This window comes from Falco peregrinus, chromosome 1, assembly GCF_023634155.1.
Source record: "Falco peregrinus isolate bFalPer1 chromosome 1, bFalPer1.pri, whole genome shotgun sequence".
NCBI lineage: Eukaryota > Metazoa > Chordata > Aves > Falconiformes > Falconidae > Falco > Falco peregrinus.
Window position 1 is genome coordinate 66,184,553 of NC_073721.1, and position 22,234 is coordinate 66,206,786.

At 47.4% G+C, this 22,234-nt stretch overlaps 1 protein-coding gene across 11 annotated transcripts in view; it reads right to left on the reverse strand.

Annotated features, from left to right (window-relative positions):
* The window catches only part of GPATCH2L (G-patch domain containing 2 like), a 60,610-nt gene extending 54,837 nt beyond the window's left edge, over positions 1–5,773 (reverse strand). For 9 of the 11 annotated variants that reach the window (XR_008748405.1, XM_055811716.1, XM_055811651.1 and 6 more), the window contains exons 1-3: positions 5,705–5,768; positions 4,942–5,262; positions 4,168–4,838 (exon numbers count right to left, since the gene is read on the reverse strand). Coding sequence is in view for 10 of the 11 variants with exons in the window: in XM_055811716.1 (XP_055667691.1) it covers positions 4,168–4,826 (659 nt within the window). In the remaining variant the exon portion in view is untranslated. Of the gene's footprint in view, positions 1–4,167; positions 4,839–4,941; positions 5,263–5,704 lie in introns of all 11 variants that reach the window. The other 2 variants (XM_055811579.1, XM_055811524.1) reach the window with 2 other exon arrangements.
* Between the last annotated feature and the right edge of the window lie 16,461 nt (positions 5,774–22,234).

Below are 22,234 nucleotides of genomic sequence, written 5' to 3' on the forward strand. Positions count from 1 at the left end.
GAGGAATTTTTTCTTTACAGAGACTGGCCTCCAATTCATCAGCTTAGGCTCGTGACTGCCACTGCAGGCTGTCACCGAAACAGCTCCCCCGCAAAGGGTACAGCGACTGTACCGCATGCTCAGGATAAGCACTGGTGACACACCCAGGCCAGAATACTGTACTGGTTTTGGCTGGGATAGAGTTAAATTTTCCTCATAGCAGCTCTGTGTTTTGGGTTTGTGACCAAACCTGTGCTGGTAACCCAGTGATGCTTTAGTTATTGCTGAACAGTGCTTAAACAGCACCAAGGCTGGCCCTGTTTCGCACACTGCCCTGCCAGTGAGTAGGCTGGGGGTGCACACAAAGCTGGGAGGGGATTCAGCCAGGACAGCTGACCTTAACTGATCTCAGGGATATCCCACACCATAGGACATCATACTCAGTCACAAAAGCTGAGGGAAAGGTGGAGGAAAAGGGGGAAATTTGGAGTTACGGTGTTTGTCTTCCCAAGCAGTACACGACTGAGCCCTGCTGTCCTGGAAAAGGCTAAACTTCTGCCTACAGATGGGAAGCAGCGAACAAATTGTGCTTTGCTTTGCATGCATAGCTTTTGCTTTACCTATGAAACCGACTTAAGGCACAAGTTTTCTCACTTTTACTCTTCCGATTCTCTCCCTCATCCCACTGCAGGGGAGTGAGAGAGGCGGCTGTGTGGGGCTTAGCTGCTATCCAGGTTAAACCACAACAAACACATCAGCATCAAGCCAGTGAAGTCACATGGCACTGGTGGGTCAGTACAACTGCCAGTTTGAAAAGTCACGTTAAGAGTTATGGCACTTCAGCAGATTAGGAAAACCTCACATCTCTCACTAGTAAGCACATCATTCAAAGTGATTTTTCAGACAGCTCTTGTACTACGGTTTGTTCTGCCCTCAAGCCAAACCCAGACCATTCTGGGAGTGCTCGGCTTAAACCAACAAGAGAAAAAAAACTTCAGCACCCTCTTTTGCCTTTGCTTTATTACGGCTGCAGGCTACCTCAAAGAATTAAGGGACAGAAGGGCACGTTACTTCCAACAGTCTTAGCAGTTAATTGTCACCTTTGTACAAATATACAAATGGCTACTTAAACTAAGACCACTTGCTTCCTCTGTTGTTTCTACAATCATTTACAGATTAGGCTCTGAGTCATGTCATTACCCGATTTAGCACAACCATCGGAACTTTTCATGTTCCTGCACATGCTTCCTTCTCTGAAGCTCATCTCTTGCTATGTTTGGCAAACAATTTCAAAGATTTCATTTCACACGCACTTTGAATCATAATACTGCAGCACATCTTCACCCAGCAAACGACTGGGCACAGTCCCACAAGCAGACTATGAAAACTACCTCCTCATTAAGGATCCATATACAAAGCGTTCTCAGGGAATGGAGTTTATCTACTGAATACAGTAGGTTTTTGATCTGACTTCGGATAAGGCACCTTCTAGAAAGCAGAGAAAATGCTGGATGTTTTAGCATTTACAGAGATTCATTCCTACATAAAAAAAGAAAAGCAAATGTCAATGGAGGGGAGGAAAAAGAAGGTGAAAAAAGAAAAGAAAAAGTTCTGAATATACAACTTAGTTTGCCTAAAAACACATTAGTTTCGTGACACTCCCACTGCCAGAGGGATGAACAGTAGTGGAACCAATTCAGTACCAAAGCATTTCTTAAGCCACCAGATCACCACAGACTGCTTCCAAGTGCCACAAGCCTTATCAGTCATTTACCCTCTCATCAGCTTGTGATGACAACCATACCACTTGCTCTCCTAGGCATCCGATTTTCTTCTTCCTTCCTCAGGATATGACCTTGTCATACATCTGTGCAAAGTACTTCTCTTACAGTACCAGAAAAAACAGCTACAGCACAGCAAGAGCGAGGTAAGCACAGCCAGTTTCACTCTGCTGCTTGCAGTGAAGGGCTATATTTAGAGCAGCGGAGACTAAAGCATGATCCTTCACTGCCATGAGGGATATTCTGCAGTGAAGAGGGGTTTATGTATTTGTCTCTCCAACTTTGACCCTCCCTAGTGAGTCACAGCACAGATCACACATGTGGTGTCGGAGAGGTCAAATATTCCAACCCCTGGCTTTCCAAAGAGAATCCCAAGGATTGGCAGCAGATGGTAAATGACATTTGATGCAGACACTCGCACAATAATTAGCTTGAGAGCAAGGGACAACTGAGAACAAAGCAATCTCCCAGCATGGTCCTCAAGTAACAGTCCAGACAAAGCTGTTTATTTACTCTTTCAAAGGCTAGCACAAATAAAGGCTGGATGAAAGCCTGTTGGTTTAAGTTCAAGTCTGACATGATGGAACGCACTTTGACTGGGTGAAAAAATCCTCAAGGAACACTGTCTATCACTGCCACATCAGGTAAGGGTATCTCTCAGTCCATCATCACTAACATGCAACATTCAGGGGCTACTCAGCACATTCCTTCTCCTGGACTACCAGCACATAGCTCTGAAAAGATAAAAGCACTTTTCACAACTAGTAGCAAAAAAGCATTCATTAGTCTCTTGAAAAGGCCCACTTCACACACACTTTTTAAGCAAACAATAGCCACTTTTTAAGAGGGGCAGGGGGAAATGACCACTTTTTTGCTACTTCCAACCTGTATCTTACCGATTTTACTGTATCAGTATGACACAAATCATACCAATTCAGTAAAAACACAATAGCAGTCCCCTGGATCAGGACAGTGAGGATGTATTACAACCTATGCTTTACACAGTCTCCCAGAAAATACCCTTGAGAAGTTTGCACTTCCACCTACTATCCACAAAGCTCTCCATAACCAAGTGCCACCTGCCCACCCTGACAAACTGCAGGAGCTAGACATCCAGAACACTTAAATGAACTCAACATATGAACAATTATACTGGATCAAACACTTACACTTTCCAAATCCACTGTCCACTGTTTGATAGCACCTATTACAGTGGATACTTGAGGAAAGAGCAGGAGAGCATGACAAATACAGACCAACTGTTTCCTCTGTATATTCCTCCAGCTTCTAGCAGTCAGCAGTTAAAGGACTTCCTGAGCCGATCATCCATCTGGGCTGTAATGCTTAACAGCCCCTGATAAATCTCCAGATTCTGCCTTCCAGAATGTCCCAAAGTAGAAATCCGAACCTCACGTTTCATGAAAAAAGAATACTCTTTCTTTTTCATTTTAAATGTTTCCTCAGTGTCTCCTGATTCTTACACAATGATAACTAGCAAATAAATAACCCTATTCACTATGCCATTCATTAACAAATCTCCTCCATTTGATTCTCAGCAGTTCTTTTCTAACCTGAAAAATCTCTCTGTACAGAAGCGGTTTTATTACCCCAAACTTTCTACAGTTTGGGTATACAAGGAATAAAATTCACAGTCAAGGGGAAAACTTCCCAAGAGTGACACAAAAGTTCAGACCATGACATTTACATATCTCATTTTCATCCCCTGTATGAGATTCTGCCACAAATTCAAAGTTCTCCAAAACTGGACACGAAGACATGCCAGACTCCATTGTTTGCACAGGCTCATCCTGTAATTAATGTAAGTTTCCCCAAACTTCTTTATCGTCTCGCCACGTTTTCCTCATAGCTAGCCTTTAAGGACCTTATTCCAGATCCAGAGCAGAGATGCAGAACTGCAAACAAGATGTTCTGACTGAGGTTCACACAGCACATGCACAGAGGGCTAGCGGTCAGGATGGGCAATCTGATCTGTTCTCTGTTACTACTTATGGTAAATTCTAAAAACAAGAAACTGAGATAAGTTCCTATCAATCACACAACACAAGTGCCAACGGTGGATTAACTCTCCAAACCTCAGGACACCAGTATGTCACTTTAGCTGCCCAGCCACAGACATTGCAGAGGGCTCCTTGTGTAACAGAAGCCAGAAACGTTATCAGCTTGCCAACTTTTCAAGGAAGCTGTTTGGGTCATCAGTACAGCATAGACAAGAAAGACTTGGAAAAAGTCTACAGTTTAGAAGTAGCTGAGATATTTCTCCTCTTCAAAAAGAGAACAGCGCTGAATAATTTTGATAAGAACCTCTAAAAGCAAGGTATAGGATTTACAAGCAGCTGTAGCACAAGGAAGCCATCTGACTAGCACAAGGAAGAAACCCAAATCTCACCATTCCGACATGTTTTCATCAGAGCCCTGCTTCTGTTCACCAGCTTCACACTCCATCCGCTCCTTCCTTCCCCCTTTGCTAAGGAAGGGCCTGTTCTCTCCTGATTCACAAAGGCCATGACTGGAGGATGTCCAAGGGGCATTTTCTTTCCAGCGTGAAAGACGCTGTTTCTTGGCTGACTTGAACCTGCAGCCCCTCTCATAGTTCCACTCTGACACCCTGAGCTTTTGCTGGAGACTGGCAGCTACCTCTGATGTCACACGTTTGACTTTCCGTCGGCGTCTGAGAGGTCGGCAGGGTGCATTCTCTGTAAAGGAGTCTGACTCATGCCATGAGTGTTGCTTGCTCCTCAGGGTGGCACTAAGAGCTGGGTGTCGTTTCACCACTGCCATGTCATCAGAGTCACTGAAATTGGCTGTCAGCACTTCACGGCAATCCTTGACAGCTTCGTCCAAGCTTGACTCTGAGGCCTCACTGTAGCAGCAGGCATGCTCTGCCTGATGTGTGAAGTCTGAGCGTCGTTTACGACCCCGTCTCTTGCGAAGCTGACGTCGCTGCTGCCGTGGGCTTAGGGCCATCTCTTCCCATAGTTCATCCAGCTTGTTTTGTTCTGAAGTCTGCTCTAAGGCTGAGGCCAAGTCATGCACCAGTTCATCCATTGGCAATGACTACTAAAAATAACAACAAACAATTACCACCAGACGTAAGTGCCAACACATCACTAGACTACGGTATGCTACAGCTTTTGTCACGTTAACTAAGTCACACACTTACTTTGGAGTTGCTTAGGTGAACCCAATGCGGGACAACTGCTGCTTCTTGGGCTAACACTCACTCCTTCCTTTTGCAAGGGTTAAATCCCTCTTCTAACCATGGTAGCAAAGATCTCGCTCCTGCAGCAGTTGGGTCAAGTGCTCTGTGTCTGAAAAGGCCTTAAGGTTGCATCTTTTGCATTACAGCAACACACGCTGTTACACATCTTAAGGGTATGACAGCCTGCAACTAGTTCACTACCTGCTGTCGGTAAGCCACAGAGAAGGGTTAGCCTGCCCGGCAAACAGATCGAGTCTTCCAAAAAGTAGAAAAGCAGCAAAGCTGAGAGTAAAACAGGCGGTAAAGCAGACAGTTTGCAAGCCAGCGCCACTTCCAAGAGCAAAACAAGTCGCGCGGGACCCTGTGCGTATGAGACCGAGTCCCAGCTCCTACTGCCAAAAAATCCCACCCCTCCCACCACAGGGCTGTCAGCGTGCCAGTCCCGGAGCGCTGGCCAGATCCCTCACCCGCGCCTTGCGGCGGCGGCGCCGGCGGGACCCCTCCCCCCACCCCCCACCGCGCTCAGAGACACCGCGCCCCCACCCCGGTGAAGCACCTGCAGCCGGCAGGCCGCCCCCCTACTCCGAGCGCCCTCAGGGAGCCGGCCACAGCGTCTCCCTCCCCCGAGGAGAAGCCGGTGCTTCCGCCGGACACCCCCCGCCCCCCCGCCGCCGCCCCCACGGCCCCGCCGCCCCGCGCCGGGCCTCCCCCCGGCCCCGCTCACCGGCCAGCGCCCCGCTCCGCCAGCCCCGCGTCAGCGGCGCTTCCGGCCTCCCCGGGCCACTTCCTCCCCGCCCGCCCCGCCTGAGGGGCGGGTCCGGAGCGGCGCAGCGGCCCCACGGCCGGGCCAGCCCCCGCCGCCGCACCCGCCCCTCGGGCCCGGCCCTCCTGCCGCGCCCCGCCGTGGGCGCCGGGACAGGCGGTCACCGGCCGGCGGGGCCGCCCTGGCGGGCCCTCGCCCTTCAGCTGCCCGGGGGTCTGGCCGGGGCTGTTCAATAGGCAGCCGGTGAACTCGGAGCACAAACTCCGCCGTCTGGCTGCGGCACCCTAATTGCGTACATCAGGGTGGAAATTACGCATCTCCTCAAGTAAACCTCACGGCGGTGTTCCCCCCTCCTCAAGCCTCGCACCTCTCCTGTCATCCTGCCCATTTCACACGCCACCCGCAGCCATCAGAGTAACGCCAGCTGTGACCCTGCCACCGTCCACTTTTGCTTAGCATTCCCTTTTATTTCTCATCGTAATGTGGTTTGTTGTTGGGGTTTTTTTTGTTATTTGGGGGGGGGTGGCTTTTTTTTTCGTTTGTTTGGGGTTTTGTGTTAGTTTGGGTTCTTTTAACCCAGGTGGCTGTATTCACATTCAAGCCCATACTGCTTCATTTTTCAAGTGACATTTTACCAGGCAACGTACCAAATGCTTTGCCAAAGCCCAGATACATTATGTTCGTGGCATCCTCTTCACTAATTTTGTAAATTCAATCAAAGGAAATAATCAGGTTTGTCTGACATAATTTGTTCTCTATAAATCTATACTGCTGCTTATTGCTCATAGACCTTTTATCCTTTGATTTTTACATACTTTTTTTTTGTGCCTCTATTCCATCGTGTCACCAGGATCAGAAGTTACTCTGAAAGGGTGATAATTGCCAGGATCACTGCTTCCCCCCTGCTCCCCCACCACCACCACCCCCCCCAAAAAAAAAAAAAAAAAGACCAGTACAGCGCTTGCTTTTCCTCAGTCCTCTGGCACCCTCCCTAGTTTGTCAAGATACTTCAAAAACCACCAAAACCTTGAGTTTGCTGTTGATTCCTACACCCCAATACGATAGCTGTAGTTTTGCTTCACTGAGCTTTCTACATGTCGTTTCTCTAACTAGTCCTTTATGTTGGTCTGAGCTGTCACGTTAACATTTTCATTACCTTTTAGTTCTCTGAGACATTTCCTTGGAAAAGAAATATTAAAAGAAGAAAAACGGTCATTAGGTAGATCATTTTTATGCCACTCTTCCAATAGCTGACTTCATTTAAGTTACTTTCTGCTCACCAATTTGTCTGTAAAATTCTGTCCTTTTGTCTTTTTAACTCTTTCTGTGACAGTAACTACCCTACTTGCCTGCAGTATTTTGTCTTCCCTGCCAGTTTCCTATTTGCAATACAGGAGTTTTCTTTTTACTCTCAGATCTGAGAGCCAATCCCTCCTAAAATCTAATCCTGTTTCACTGCTGCAATCCTTTTTCATGCTTCAGGATATAAAACAGCTACAAAATGTCTGGGTTAGAAAGAAACTCCCCTGATGGGAAGGTTATTCTGTAAACATCCACTTCAGAGCTTCTTACCCCTTCATTTCAAGCACTGGGTACTGGCTGCTGTTCCAGGCAGGATAACAAATCAGACAAACAATTGTGTACAAGAAATCCTGCGTTCGGATGTCCTGGGGAGATGGCAGCAGATGCCCACTCTAATTTGTCTTTTTTTCCCTTCATTTTCCCAACTAGTTCTCTGCTGTTTCTGTTGGTCAACACACTGTTTTGCAACTGGTATAATCTGCACTTTACCTATGCAATTTTTTTGCCATTTTCAACACTTCTAAAGAAATTTCAGCAGATGTTGGCAGTGTTTGGCTTGAGTAAAGGCAACAGCCTGGTGTATGGGGTTGGTTTTCTGGGACAGGGATAGGGCAAAAGGGAAAGACAGGGTGAAGCTGCTTTTGCAGCTGCTAGAGTCCCAAGAACTAAAAGGGTGCGGCAAAGGAGCATTGATGTGTACAGGGAAAAATCAGAAAACTGGGAACAGGAGTTGGAAAAATGTAACGAAGCAGTTGTGCCAAACTGGTTTTGAGCAGTTTGTGGTATTTATGTCCTGTCTTACAAGGTTCACTCTGACACGGGCCAGTGACCATAAATTTTGAATCCTTGCCTGCACTCAACTCCATCCCACGTCCCTGGCAAATTATTTACTCTCTGCACAGTTTGCAGGTTCCCAGCATGGACAAAGTGAACTGGCCTGTCTCCTCAGCACGAGTTTTGCTTTTGAAATGCTCAAGGGATTCAAAATGTTCAGCACTCTTACCCAACTGGAGTGTTATCGGTCACTGGGCATTGTACGTGCAGGTTTCTCTTTGCTGCCCAGAGGCTGTGGTCTCCAGTGCTGAACTGTTGCTGGACCTGGAGATGGGAGAGGAGATGTTAGCAGTGAGGGACGTTTTGGAGGTGACCAGGAGGGGAAGCTGGGCTGGTTGCTGGCAGCGCGGCGTGGCAGTGCCATGGCCCAGCTCCCTCTCCAGCGGGCAGCCGCAGAGGGACAGCCCAGCAGGACGGGGAGAGCAGAGGGGTCACTGCTGTACCCCAGCAAATGCTCTGCCTGGTCCCATGGTGCTTCTCAGCGAAACCTTCCAGGGGTTAAAAGGAAAAAGAGAGACAGAAAGGGGACAAGAGACAAAGGGAGGAATAAAGTCAAAAAATGTGCCGTGAAGCTTCTTGCAGCAAAACGCAGAGAAAGTCATTTCCAACTTCTTTCATCTCGGAGATGAAGCCACTAAATAAAAGGGCAGCGCAGAACACAAGGGCTTTTAATCTGTCTCATCTCCTTCATAATAACTGCAAATTTTCCCTGGGCTCCTGGGAGTGAGCCTCTTTCCTCTGTCTTTGCCTTATCTCCCCCCTCCATATTTCACAGCCGGCTCGGCTCCCCTCACTCGGCTGCCCCCGGCCTAGTCTCTGCGAGGCCTGTGGGAGCCGCCAGCTCCCAGGGCCTCATTGTTCCCGGCTTGGGAGGAAGCTCAGGGAGGGAATTGAAGGCAAGTCAAAGGGAAACGGCATCATCGCTGCTTCATTAATGGGAACCTTTCAGCAGAAAACATATCAGAGCGAGGTCTTTTCAGAGGCAGTAATTAGCAATTTGGAGCCTTCCCCCCTCAGGAGATGCAGCTGCGATCTAACAAGTGGGAGCAGTGCTCGCCTCCTTTTACGCTTCATATTTATTGTTTTTCATTTTCTCCATCTTCCTCCCATTGTCCAGCCTCCTCCTCTCTGCCAGATAAGGGCCCTTTATTAATCGCTCCCTTTTAATTCTTCATTAATGATAATAACTTTCTCTGGTGCACGGAGAGGAGTTAATCTTTCCTGGGTATTGAGAAAGGACAGGGCTGAAAGGGAGGGAGTGAAGAAGTGCATGGTGGACAAGGCTGTACCGCCACGCTTCCCTCCCACCCCAACACCCGGAAGGAGTTGCTGAAGGCTTTGGCTGCCGAGCTGTGCCTTGGAGAGGCTCAGGCTGTCGGCTTGGTCAAGCTGGGTGGGTTTGGTGGGATGCACCCTGGCTCCGAGATCCAGCCCTTACCAGAAACAGGTATACATGGGCCAGAGGGAGAGACCTCTGTGTGTCTTTGCTAAAAAACCCCACCGCATCTTGGTGTGACCAACAGGCTGTGTCTACTTCTCTTCTAAGAATGCTCCCTCAGACACCTTCAAAGCCCAGCTTCCCAACTGCCAACACCGTCCAAGCTTAAACAGCACCTGAAGCACCAACTGCACACAGAGAGTGGACATCTCTGTGAGGTGACTGCCACCGAGCTGGCTCAGCGTGGACAGCCCAGCCCAGCCCAAAGATAGATGAAGATGGCAGGGAGGGGAGGAGGCCATCACACAAGCTGCAGCCATGTGTGTGGGGTACAATCAGGGAATATCAGCCCCAAGAACATGGCTAGGAAGGACAGTGCCACCATAGCCAACACGCTCACAAATCTTAGCTTCTCTTCCTAACGTTTTGTGTCTCTGGCTTCACGGGAACTGCTGCTAGTAAAGGCCATGCAACTGATCTTGCCTTCTAGTAGTAACCTCAGTCCTTTCTGGGTAGGGTAGCTGGGCATACCACTACCAGTTAAGAATATTTTATTACTACCAAATATGAGGAAAAAGGGGACAAGTACTACTATCACCAGCATAGGTGGCTCCATAACCTCACTGAGGATTATTAGATTGGCAGCAGTGAGAGATGCTGAGGGAAGGGAATGAACGGCATGAAGAGAACGCTGAAACTACAATACAGGAGCTCAAGCTCACCAGACAACTGCAGAGACAGCTCTGTGACCTTCCTTCACACAATGGTCCCACCCCAGCTTCACACCTTAGTGTTATTCCACAGGTGTTGCCGAAGGAGCCAGCCACAGTTCAAATTAGTGACTCCCATGGCCCTGGAAGCAGGAGTCCCCACAAGCTCACCTGTGACAGAGGTTACCACAACACCATCAGTACTGCTGCAGGTTGATCTGAGACAGTTGTCTGGCAGCGCTGGGAACCGGAGGAGAAACCAAACTGCTGAGGGAGCCAGCGCAGGAGGGGGGAAGAGAGAAAACCACTGAAATACGGTGGGTTTATTTGCTGGTGCCTTGCTGTCATTTGCAGGGCAGATATCCTGTCTGCATTCTTTTACGGGACATGGTAGTAGCTATGTTTTTTCTCTACAGTCAATGCTCTTTCTCAGCCCAACATCGGGATTCTTGCCAATGGCTGTGGGACAGAAAGGGTCAGTTTATTTCTGGTTGCTGTTTTACCAGCATCAGCTGGTGTTTGCCTAATACACTCTGGTTCTCAGCTGTCTTTGAGGGTGAAGCGAAACTCAGGTCTACTTTTATGTTCCTCTGAGTAATCTGCCACCAGCATCTTTGGTGTAGATTTAATGTGGACTTTGAAAGATTTCTGATAATCCCAAGAATTAGAGATGACCTGCATTTCAGTGTCCTGTGACAGACCTGTGCTTAATTTCCAGTGACCCTAGTACACTCTGGGGAGATGTCTAATAGAACTTTCTAGCTATGAACTTGAAATAATATAGAAAGTGGGGCTGGCCCGTCTGTAAATGTTGCATTTTAATCACCCAGTGGGTCAAGCTAGTCCTTTTAAATGTGGGCTGGCTTTTAGGACTTACTGTTTTCCCACAGCATCTCTGCATGAGGCCAAAAAACTTCACTTGCACACAGCAAATGGAAGAGATTTTCACACTTAACAGTAATAAATTATTTTTTTATTTTAAAACATGCATCTTTTCTTTAGACTCACTGAATCAGATCTTCTCTGGTCTAACACTGCTGCCCTGCGCTGGCAGGCCAGCAGGGGCTACCAAACCACCTCCTCCATCCTTGCTGCCATGCCTTTCACGGAGATGCTCCATACCTTCTGGGACTGCTTGCCTGCCATCACACATCTGGAAGAGAACGGGCAAAGTCTGCATGGTGGAGACAGAATGAAGGGAGGGGAGCCAGGAGATTTGTGAAACATGGTGCACCAGGGCCACATTCTTTCCAGTATTGTGTACTGAGCACTGAACAGAGGTGCAGAGCCTACCTCAGTCAGGATTCATGGGGACTTTGTGGCTGCTAGCAGCTGGCTGAGCAATGACCATGTGTGAGGTACATGGTCACAACTTGTGACAAGGTGCCACTCCTGCTGACATGGCCAAGTCAAATTCCTGACTGCTATGGAGAGTACATTGTAAATATAGGTGTGAGGCAATATAAACCTAACATGATTATTACTGTGACAGGCAAAAAACAAGGCATTACAGAAGCAAAGTTCTTCAGGAAAGAAATTTTAAAAATTAAGATAAATCAGTTTTACTTGGATTCTTCCACAGAAAAGATATTTAAATATGGCAAGCAAGACATTAATAATGCTGTAACTTGGAAGCAAGAACTAAATAAAAAGAGAAACTGAGCACAAGCAAGGCAGGAACTGAAGAATCACTAAACAAATTACAAGAACCTCCTTGGTCTTGCAACTGAGAGTCTGGTCATGAAACTACTCATCTCTTATCTATCTCATTTTATTTGACAATTTTGCTTAATTTGTCAATAGATCAAGGACTTCTATAGGAGCGGAATGGTCTGCATTCTTACTACAGTGCCTGTCTACCTGCCATTGCTGGTGTAACAGTGGCCTCTGAGCCACCCAGAGGGGCACTCAGCTGTCTCCCAGCCAGCCTCAGGGACCCAACTAAATCCCCTGAGGATGCTTTGATGTTCAGGAAAGAAACACATTCTCCATGGACAGCAGAGAACTGGCAGTGGCAGCAGTGATGCTGATGAGGGCTGGAACATCGTGGATGTTAATTTCAGGTGGCAGACACTGAGTGCTAGCTCACCCTCAGCAAGAACAAGCAGTGTTTCAAAAGCTATAGGCCTCAAAGCAAGCCAGCACAGTCAAGTGGGAATCACCCAGAAGGACTGGTGAAGCCTCAAGGAGGATGGAATGATGCCTTTTGCAGTTATGATTGCAGGGTTTGCTTCCTTAAGGTTTTCTGCGGAGTCCCTTGCTTCTCTCCTGCTGTCCCTGCATGTTGTGATTATCTGCCCGTTGCAGTGAGATCAACTGGTACAAAGAGCAGCAGGTCTATATAATATAGGGCTGCAGGGCATGTCACAAGTCTGTACAAATTAAGCAAGCAGGGGTTGCCAGAAGGCCTCATTGGATGCATTGTTGTTCCTTATTCAAGGGGAAGATGAAGGTGCTCTACTCACTGGATGTGTGAACCAGGCTGGGTGTTTCAGCCAGGGGCATGCTCGTTGGAGTAGCCCTGAAAGTTGGCTGGCACCCATAGGTTGGGCTGGGCAGCTTATTTTTAAACATGGAGCTATTATGCATACGTGTTCCATCAATGTGTAGAAAGCAACAAAGAGGACAGCATTTTTTGTCACAAGTGTGACTGGAACACAGCTGCATGCAACAGCAGACAGATCCCTGCCTTATGCTGCACTTAACCTCCCCCTGCCCTCCAGACCAGCCTACAGCTAGGGCTCTCCTCCCTTATCTCCACGCACTCGCTCATTGCTCCTACCACCACTTTCTTTCTGCAGAGTGTATTTACCTGGCCCTTGCCTCTTGTTGCTGGAGACCCAAGCAGACCTGCTGCAAGCCCCTGCCCCTTGAGCAGATCCTGCTTGCTGCCTTCCCTGGCTTTTCTGTGCTGGGTGCTGTGGCCTTCCTTGGCCGTTCCCAGCACTGCACCCAGGTACCCCCCTCCTCCTCCCCTGTGCTGTGGCCAGGGGGGCCTGCGGTGCTGACATTGCCAAGCCTTTCGGAGGGTTGAGAGCACTTCATGGTAAAGAAGACGGCAGCAAGCGTGGATCTGCAGGGAGGGGGAGGGGAGCAGCCTGACAATCCCCTTCGAATTATAAACATATCCTCTTTAAATACATTTCTAAGGATAACATTTGTATTACTGCGTCCTGTGGCTGCTGATAGGGCCCTGCTTATCACCTCGGTCTCTCCTCCTTTCTCTGGGCCCTGCTGGGAAAGGTCCCTATCTGGAGCGAGCTGGCAATCCTCCGCCAAGCAATTGTTTCAGTCCAGGGGAAAAATTAATTTCTGCCTATCGTTAATTGAGAGAATTGTGTGGAGAGCTGGGAGGGGAGCTGGCGGGGGGGAGTGGGGGATGGAGTGGGGAAGAGAGAGATCGTGTTATTAACAGTGTCCCTTTCATAACCAAATACCCTGATTTCCATCAGTGAGATGAGAGGCTCATTACAGCAAGAAGGTGATTAGAGAACTTGGAGGAGCTATCAGGCTAAGCAGGAGAGTGGCATGGAATTCGGGAGGGACTCCCAGCAGAAGGGCAGCCGCATCAACCAACCATCCCATCTCACCCTCACTGCCATCTCCTCCACCCCTCTCCCTGTCAGCCCCAGTGACCCCCCTACCCACATCTGAGGAAAAAGCAATGAAGAAATTCCAAAGATCAGCAGTTTTAGTGACTGGAGAGATGCTTTATGTGGTGCCAGAGCCTGCATACTCATAACCAAAAGCCCACCAGAGTTGTTCAGCTCCTAAAGGTCCAGCTGACAGCTCATCTTAAACACCTTTCCCCAACTGCCAAAGAAGAAGATGCACAAAAGTGTTGGCCTCCCTCCCAGCTGTGTGGGGAGGTCAGGCATAGCTATTCAGTCTCTCTCATTATCTGATTCCTCAACAGGTGGCTAAAAACTAGGACCCCTGACTGTCTCTCTCACAGAAATGACATACAAATGGAAGAAAACTACCCCAGACTGTACTATGATCCAGCTTTTGCACCACTTTTCCCATGGATGTCTCCGTCTGAGATATTTCCCCTATTTCAGAGGTATCACTGCTGCGATACAGCCCACCAGCCCCCAAGCCATCTCATGCACCTTGTTTATGTCTTCATGAATTTGTTGTCCTTCAGCTCACAATCACTCCCCTGACAAATAGCTACAGAATCCCCTTGATTCCTGACATTGCTAGAAATAACTTTCTCCCTCTTTGGGAAGGTAAGCAGCCTTGAGAATTCATCCAGCCTGCATAAACATTAAGGAATGGGACTAGGATAAGAAGTTGAATTTCTCCTACCTTGCATGTGAATGATGTAATGAACTCCATCACTTTAATTTTTCTTCTTTTTTCAATATAAACCTTTGACATCCCAGAAAAATTTGCAGTGGGCAGGAAGATAATAAAGATTCTACTAAATCAGAGTACTCTATCTAACCCATTAATCCCGTGGTTAATATCAGTTAATGCTTTAGTTATTAAGATTTTTTTGTTGTTAGTCTGTTGCCATTGCTGTACTTAAGACTGTCAAAAATCCTATTCTGAGATGACAAAGGGGTCTTTGGCAAGGTCCATACTGGAGAGCAAAGCTGCAACAGAGAGCTGAGCACCCACAGACTGAAAAAAATGTGGACTCAACTCTCCCCTTCCTTTGACTAAAGTCATTCCTCTAGATCTGGGATGAGGGGCAGATTGTCTCACTCTACAGACTGCAGGAAACTCAATCCAGCACAGTACTTGCAATAAATTGATGTGAAAACAGAAATACTTCTCATCTAGATCATGCAGGAGAAAATGAAGGCAGACAGAAGTGCTTACTGTCGTCACAGTGTATGGAGTTCTGCATAAAGTAGTACAAACAACCTCTCCTAACTCCCACCCCAGGCAGATCTCCTGCCTCTTCTTAGCCTAATCCTATCTACCCATGACCATGAGTTGAGCTCCAGTAATCTCCAGCTCCTCCGGGAGATCCAGACAGAAGCAGACCCTCCGCACAAGGCAAGGCCTCCCATTTAGCACCAAGTTTCATTGCTGACAAGTAGAGGACACGTCCAGGCATACGTGGCCCTTTGGAAAGCTGGCTGGAGGGCAGAGTGGTCACCAAGATCCATTCAAGCCTTAGCAATTTCTCTTCATTCACTTATCCCCATGGGACAATTACTGGCAAAGAGCAAACCGTTAACAGACGGTTAAGAGCAGGCCCAAAGCCAGACTTGGAAATCTTTGAAGCCAGAATGGTTTGTGAGTCTCTATATTTAGCCTTTCCTCTGAAACAAAGTGTCCATTTCTTGCAAATCACCAGTAAAATGGAAACTGAGAAGGACACTTGTCATAAATACTTTGTGTGTTGGGGTTACTCACGTCATCTTCCTCTAAAGATGCTGAGGGCTCAGCCTTGATTTTCTAGTATCACCAGTCAGCTAATGAGTAGAGGAAGATCCCATATTAATAGATAGCTCTGGTCTAATAAAATTGATAATAAGACCAACATATGCTTCATGCCAGCCCCTCAGCTAATCTGACCTCTGGTTGGAGGGGTTCTGGAGACAAAATACATGATAGGCAACCTGACCCAGGGACTAAACACTCAGTCCTGGGCTGTTGAACACAAATGCCCTCTCACCGAGCCTTAAACAACCGAGAGCTCCACAGAGGCTACTGCAGGCTGGTAGCCTCCAGCTTTGGGTACCTGGTCTGAGCTATTGTCTGCACTCACACAGCACAGGTTGCCTTCAAGGGGAGAAGTCCAGACCTTGCATGTCAAACCAAAAATGATCAGGCATTTGCAAAAGCCTCTACAACTAGCTGTTTTCTGTCTCAGACAGTATTCTGCCACCAGCTTTGCAAAGCTACAGCAGTGAGGTCTGAGGAAGAGCTTGTATGGCTGCTTCTCATTCTCTTTCTCTCTTTTTGTGCAGCCCATCATGAAGCAGAAAAGGGGAGAGACTGCATGGCCAGCCTCCCACTAAATCCACCCCAGAGTATAGCTCTGAAGCATCAATTATAACAACTAGAATGAAATGAAACTGGGAAAGGGGACAACAGTAATATGTAAAAGGAAGAGAAAGGGGAGGTGTTTGGGGGAGAAAGAGCCAGGTAGTGACAGTGAACCAAGGACAGTGAATGAGGTAACACAAGAACACGGATGGGAAGAAGAAGAGAGGATTACAGCTTCTCAAACAGGAGAAAATGCTGAAAAAAGGGAAGAAGGAAAGACAGAACTTAAATATTACAGTGATATAAGAGCTACACAATCACTTCATTAAATGGGTCAGTGAGAAGAAAACATGGAAGTTGATAGACGGCATACAAAGAGAGAGGGGGAAATAAGCAAGTTAACAGAGAGAAGGTGGGGAACCAAACAAGACAGTCTGTGCAGCTTCAATGATACTGAGCTAAAATGACCAGTGTTCCTAAGTATTATTAATTTCTTGGCCATCACTCTGTACCTTACCTCTTTGCCACTATGTGTTTGGCCCATCAGCATGGGATTCAAAAAGGACAGCATGATTATTTTGACCACGTGTTTCTATAGTATCACACATTACTCAAGCTCTTATAACGAGAGAGCTATAAAACAGAGAGCATAAATGAACCCCCCCCAAAGCACGTGGAGGTATTTCAGCAAGTAAGAAGGAAGCTCCCTCACACACACAGAGCCAGTCCTGCTGAAACCCTTCCTGGTGCTCACACTGCCTGGGCACTGCTGGGTGATGCAGAGCACCAAACAGTGGTTAGGTGAAGCCCTTGGAGAGAACGGGATGAGGGTGAAAGTGCTGAAAATCAGTTCATAGGGCAACTCCAAGATGCTCTGATGATCTCTGGAGTCCCAGGGCAGGGCAAGGTGGGGCAGACCCTATGCTGTCATAGGGATCATGCACTTCCCAACATCTTTCCTCCAGTTCAGCACAGAGAAAGAAGTGAGATTAGCCAAATTCATGGAGTGAAAGTGAGCATGACACCTGTACAAAAACGGACAGGCAAACAAATGGAGCTGCAAGCAGAGAATATGAGAGAATTTCTGTAGGAAGTTTGAAAAACAGAAATGTGACTACAAAGAGGAGAGAGTAAGGGTGAATTAGAGAGAGATGGAGACATGGGATGCGTTTGGAGGAAGGAGCATAAGGGGAGAAAGGAGGGGACAAAGTCCGAGGTACTCAGCGAGTTCAGAACAATCTCCATTCTCTACAGCGCTTTCTGTTTAAAAAAATAAAAAAGGAATGATGGAGAAGGGGAGAGAGTCAGACAAGTTTAATGATGTGTGTTCAAAGCTCAGATTGGAAAAATGACAGAGAAAAGCAGCCTGTTTCGGCTCTAATAAATTGTTCTTTGCTGTAAGAGACGCCTGTCGCAGCATTAATACAGGGCCCTAATACACGGGTCAGGGTTAAGTAATTTTCTCCGGCAACTTAAGCGAATAATGAAGCTGGCAGCGGCTAGTGGCGCAGTGGGAGAGATGGCCCGGGCCGCCAGCACTTTGTCTTCATTTATTATGCCAGCTCTCATGATTTGGGTACTGGCTGCAGCGACGGGAAGCCTCCGCCGAGGAGATATCGCTTCATTTCGGCAAGGTAATGAAAGCTGGGATGGGGGGAGGATAAACCAATTTGCTGGCTGACATGGGAAGGAGTGATTTGCAGACCTGGGTAAGGGAGGGGGGCGACCAAGCGAGAGGAAGCACAAGGCTAAACCAAGGGGGGTGCTCAAGGCCCTTCCCCGAGATAATGGCACCGTGTGTTTGTAGCAAGGGTAACAGAGCAGGACCAGGGAGGAGGGAATGGTGGGGCTGGAGTGCAGCACATATGAGGACCTGAGGGTATGGGGAGCAGGGAAGAGCCACCAGAAAGAACAGTGCGGCCAGGAGAGGCTGGTGGAGTAGGAAGCAGCAGGAGCAGGTCCAAGGGCTGGTGGAAGTGGTTGATGGGGTAAAGTTGAAGAACATGTAACGATATGACGGTGAAAGATAAGCAGAGAGCAGCCATGTGGGGGAAGGCAGGCACAAGAAGCAGGGTGAAAAGGACAGCAAAGGATGTTGTCCTTGCACTGTGGGGAAGGGAGACTCTCATGAGCAATTTGAGTAAGGCACAGACATCCAGGAGCTGCAGTGCTAGAGCTCACTGAAGTTAATCCCCACTGAGCCCATCGCCCTTCTCACGAGACAAAAACTCCAGATAAAACACAGTGCAACCCTGCAGCCACATCCTTCCCTGGAGAAGAGGGAATTTCGGTCTCCTGCACTCCATCTCCACCATACAAGCATAAGCAATCTGTCTCCAAGCCTACTTCCTCAAAGCAGCTTGGTAATGACCAGTTTTGTGGCTTAATTCCCAAAATGTGGGTGTCACTGACCAGCCTGGACATACTGTTCACATGCTCAGAGTCTCTTCTGATTACCCCTGCACTGTCATCCTCTCGTCTCAACCTGAAAGGATATACGCCTAGTGGCTAGGATGCCATCTATGTCCCTGCTTTAAAATACCTGCATCACTCTGAGTACATCCCTACCTCCTTCAGCATCCATGCTCCCCAGTACCAAAACAGTGAAGGGAATGGGGGCAACAGAGCTCTGGCAGAGTCAAGTCTGGGACTCTTACATTTTCCTTCTCTCCCCCTCCTCTCGATGTGGGTTAAGGATTTCCAATAAGGACCAAGTGTTGGAGGCTTAACACTGCAGTCTCTGGAGAAGCAGGCCAATTTCACACTAATCTTCCCCATGAAGGGAGAGAGCATCGGAAGCAAGAATTACATCAAAGAGAAGTTAATGCTGAGAAGCAGACGACAAAAAGGACCTGCTTTCAGTTTCAAATGAATACACACAGCTGGATTAAGAGATCAGGCAGCTCAAAGCCTGTATCACAAGCTTTGGTACCCAGGATTTAGCCAGCAGGGAAGAGTTCTGATCTGGGGGCTCTTTTGAAAGGAGAGGAGAGTCTTTATGGAGCACTGCAGGTATTTGAGAAGAGCTGGGTAGAAGACAGGGAGGCTGATCTCTTGGTCTGGCCTCTGCTGACCTTTTCTAATAAATATCATGACAGACTCAGATAATGGGATGGGTTTGCACAGCCTACACAGCTCCTGAAGCCTTTTGGTTTGCGAGCAGTTACCCCGTTATTTCGCCCTGCCCTGCACAGCCCTCCCAGCCGCTTTGGTCTGGGGCATTGCAGCAGTGTGGGGAACAGCCCTCCAGGTCCTGAAATGCAGGCAGTCTTTTCCCTCATGGCAGGAATTGTGTTCAGCTTCAAATGCAACCAGCAAAAGCAGCTGAGCTCCCTGTAATATAAAACACACCCTGCAGAGGAAAGAAGAGCAGAGGGTGATTGCAGTAATGTGTCTGTTGTCCCATTTTAAGTGGTGCTGAAGTGAGTCCCAGCGTGCTCCCCCCGCTGGGAAGCTGACAGGTGTAAATCCTGCAATGAATGAAGGCACCGAGCCCTATAAAGCTGGTGTCTCTCCACGCATCTCCGCTCTGATTGACTTGTCGGCTCTCTAAGGCTGGCTATCAGCTCCTCACTGCCTCCAATTCCAGGTGTGATTTAGTTTGGAGATGAGAGGTGACAGTTAACATTGGTACTCGTCAGTGTAGATCAGACACAGTCACGCTGTCTTCTCCTGGCTCACTCCACCGCCTCCCCCATGCTCCCACCCCTACGGTGTCTCCCACTCCTATCTGTTGCTCTCATTCTCCCTGCCTGTCCCCATCCAGTCCCTCTGTTTACCACCATATCCTTTTGCCTCCCATCACCATTGCCAGTAAATTCTTCCCTTTCTCTTGTCTTTTGTGGCCCAGAATAACAGAATCCTAATGCCTTCTTCAAGCAAACTTCTCTCATGCAAAGACTAGGAACAGCTGTTTTGGCTTGTCCTCTCCAGTCCCCTGTAAAGCTATGCAAGCAATATCTAGTAAAGATTTTATTTGCCATATTTAACCTATTTCTCCGTTGATAGGTTGTTCATTCTAATTGAATTGTCTCAACTGTATTTGCTGTTTGGAATTCACCAAACCATTTTGAAGAACAAACCTGGGCTTGAAGACAGAAGGGGGATTTTGCACTTGGTATGCAAGATTACAACGGAATTGTTTGGCATGGAAAAGTTCTTTGTAGTCCATATGCTGTAATATCCTAGAACAGCCCTACAGCCAAGGTTTCTGACACAAATGCTCAGATTTCACATCTGGAACTCCTCCTTGATTTAAAATTGCCATTTCACCAAATATTTCCTGCCATTGCCCACTACCTGTAGCCCTAATGGGAAAGGAATCCAACTTTTTATTAGAGTTAATAGTTGCAAAAAGTCTCAGACGGATTCACATAGCTGTTTTTAACCCAAGTAACTCTCTACTTTGTCTTTCTTGGTCTCCCATTCCCCAGTCACATTCAGTTTCAGTCCTTAGTACTTCAAGTGACAGGATTTCTGTAAGCCACACTAAAAAAGGCAGCTGTTCCAGTATCACCAAATCGGAGTTGACTCAGTGGACAGCACACTGGTTAGGGGTTTATCCTTTTCAGCTCCCGCCCTTCTAATTTCAGTAACTTTTGTAGCTGATTCCCGATGAGGTATAATCTTTTCCTCTTTTTCCAGGGGGTTGGTCACCCATCATTATAGGTTACACTGTACCAGGGAGTTTGCTCATAAATTTACGGATTATTTAAGTAACATTGTAGGATGGGCTGAGAATCCAAACTGACCTTGACAAACTGCAGAAAAGGTCTGGAAGATGCAGATCAGCCACAGCATCACACCCAGACATCAGGTAGGAATAACACAAGCAGATGCAACTATACAACTAAACAAAAGGTGAGAGACTTGCAGAGCCACGTTGCCTCAGCACAGGACATATCATATGCATATTGTACTTGGAAGTGATAAAGGAGAAGGGCTAAAGTTCCCTTAGCATACTCCTCCAGTACATCTGAGCCTGAATAAGCAAGCACAATCATGAGTCTGGAGAAGAATCAGGCAGGTAGCGGCAGTACAGAAATGGATGTAGGAAGAAATAGTGGGTCACAAGCTGAAGACAAATCCCCATGCCAAGCTGTTGTGACAAAGCAAACTAGGCAGTGGGCTGTAGTACAAGAACTAATCCTTGTGCTCTCCTTAATGTTAATAAGGCCTGAGCTGGTCTTCTTGGCCCTTCCTTGTTTCATTCTGAACAAGGAAGAAAATGGATGAACCAGAAGGTCCCAGGGAAGTTAAGCAAGAATGATCAGAGATCTAGAAAACCTGGCCTGCGGGGAAAAGGTTATAACTGAGTTTATTTAGCCTAGAGAAAAAAACAACTGAAAGAGACACGATGGCAATCTTCAAATATACAGCAGTCTGCTTTGAAGAGGCAGGGTCTTTGGAGCGTGGGAGAAATAGCCCTAAACTACATCAAGAGAGATTTAGAAAGCTTACACAACTTTTTAGCTATGTGTGTAGTGAAGTCTTGAAATAATTTGATTAGAGAGGCTGTGGTAGCACCATAGTTTTTCTTAAAGACCAAGTTAGGTAAGCATTTGGAAGGAATCACATAGTATCTTTGGGCTGGTGTCATGGTTTAACCGCAGCCTGTAACTAAGTACCACTAAACAGCTCACTCGCTCCCCCACACCAGAGGGATTGGGAGGAGAATCAGGAAGGAATGTAAAACTTGAGGGCTGAGATAAGAATGATTTAATAATCAAAATACAATAAATAAATATTATTATGAAAAATATAACAAAAAAGAGGGAGAAGGGGAGGGAACCAAAATCCAAAGGGAAAGGAGGAAAGAAACCAAGTGATGCACAATACAGCTGCTCACCACCCATTGACCAATGCCCAACTAGCCCCCAGGCAGCGATCCCAAGGCCCCAGCCAACTCCCCCCAGTTTATATACTCAGCTTGACATCCCATGGTATGGAATATCCCTTTGGCTAGTTTGGGTCAGCTGTCCCAGCTGTGTCCCCTCCCAGTTTCTCGCGCCCCTCTTAGCCTTCTTGGTGGCAAGACCTGAGAAACTGAAAAGTCCTTGACTTAGTATAAACATTACCTAGCAACAACTAAAACCATCTGTTATCAACACTACTCTCACAACAAATCAAAACACAACACTGTACCCAGCTACTAAGAAGAAAATTAACTCTATCCCAGCTGAAACCAAGACAGCTGGATTAGACGAATTTTCAGCATTCCTTCCTGCTGTATTTTCCCTGAATCTTCAAATATAATGA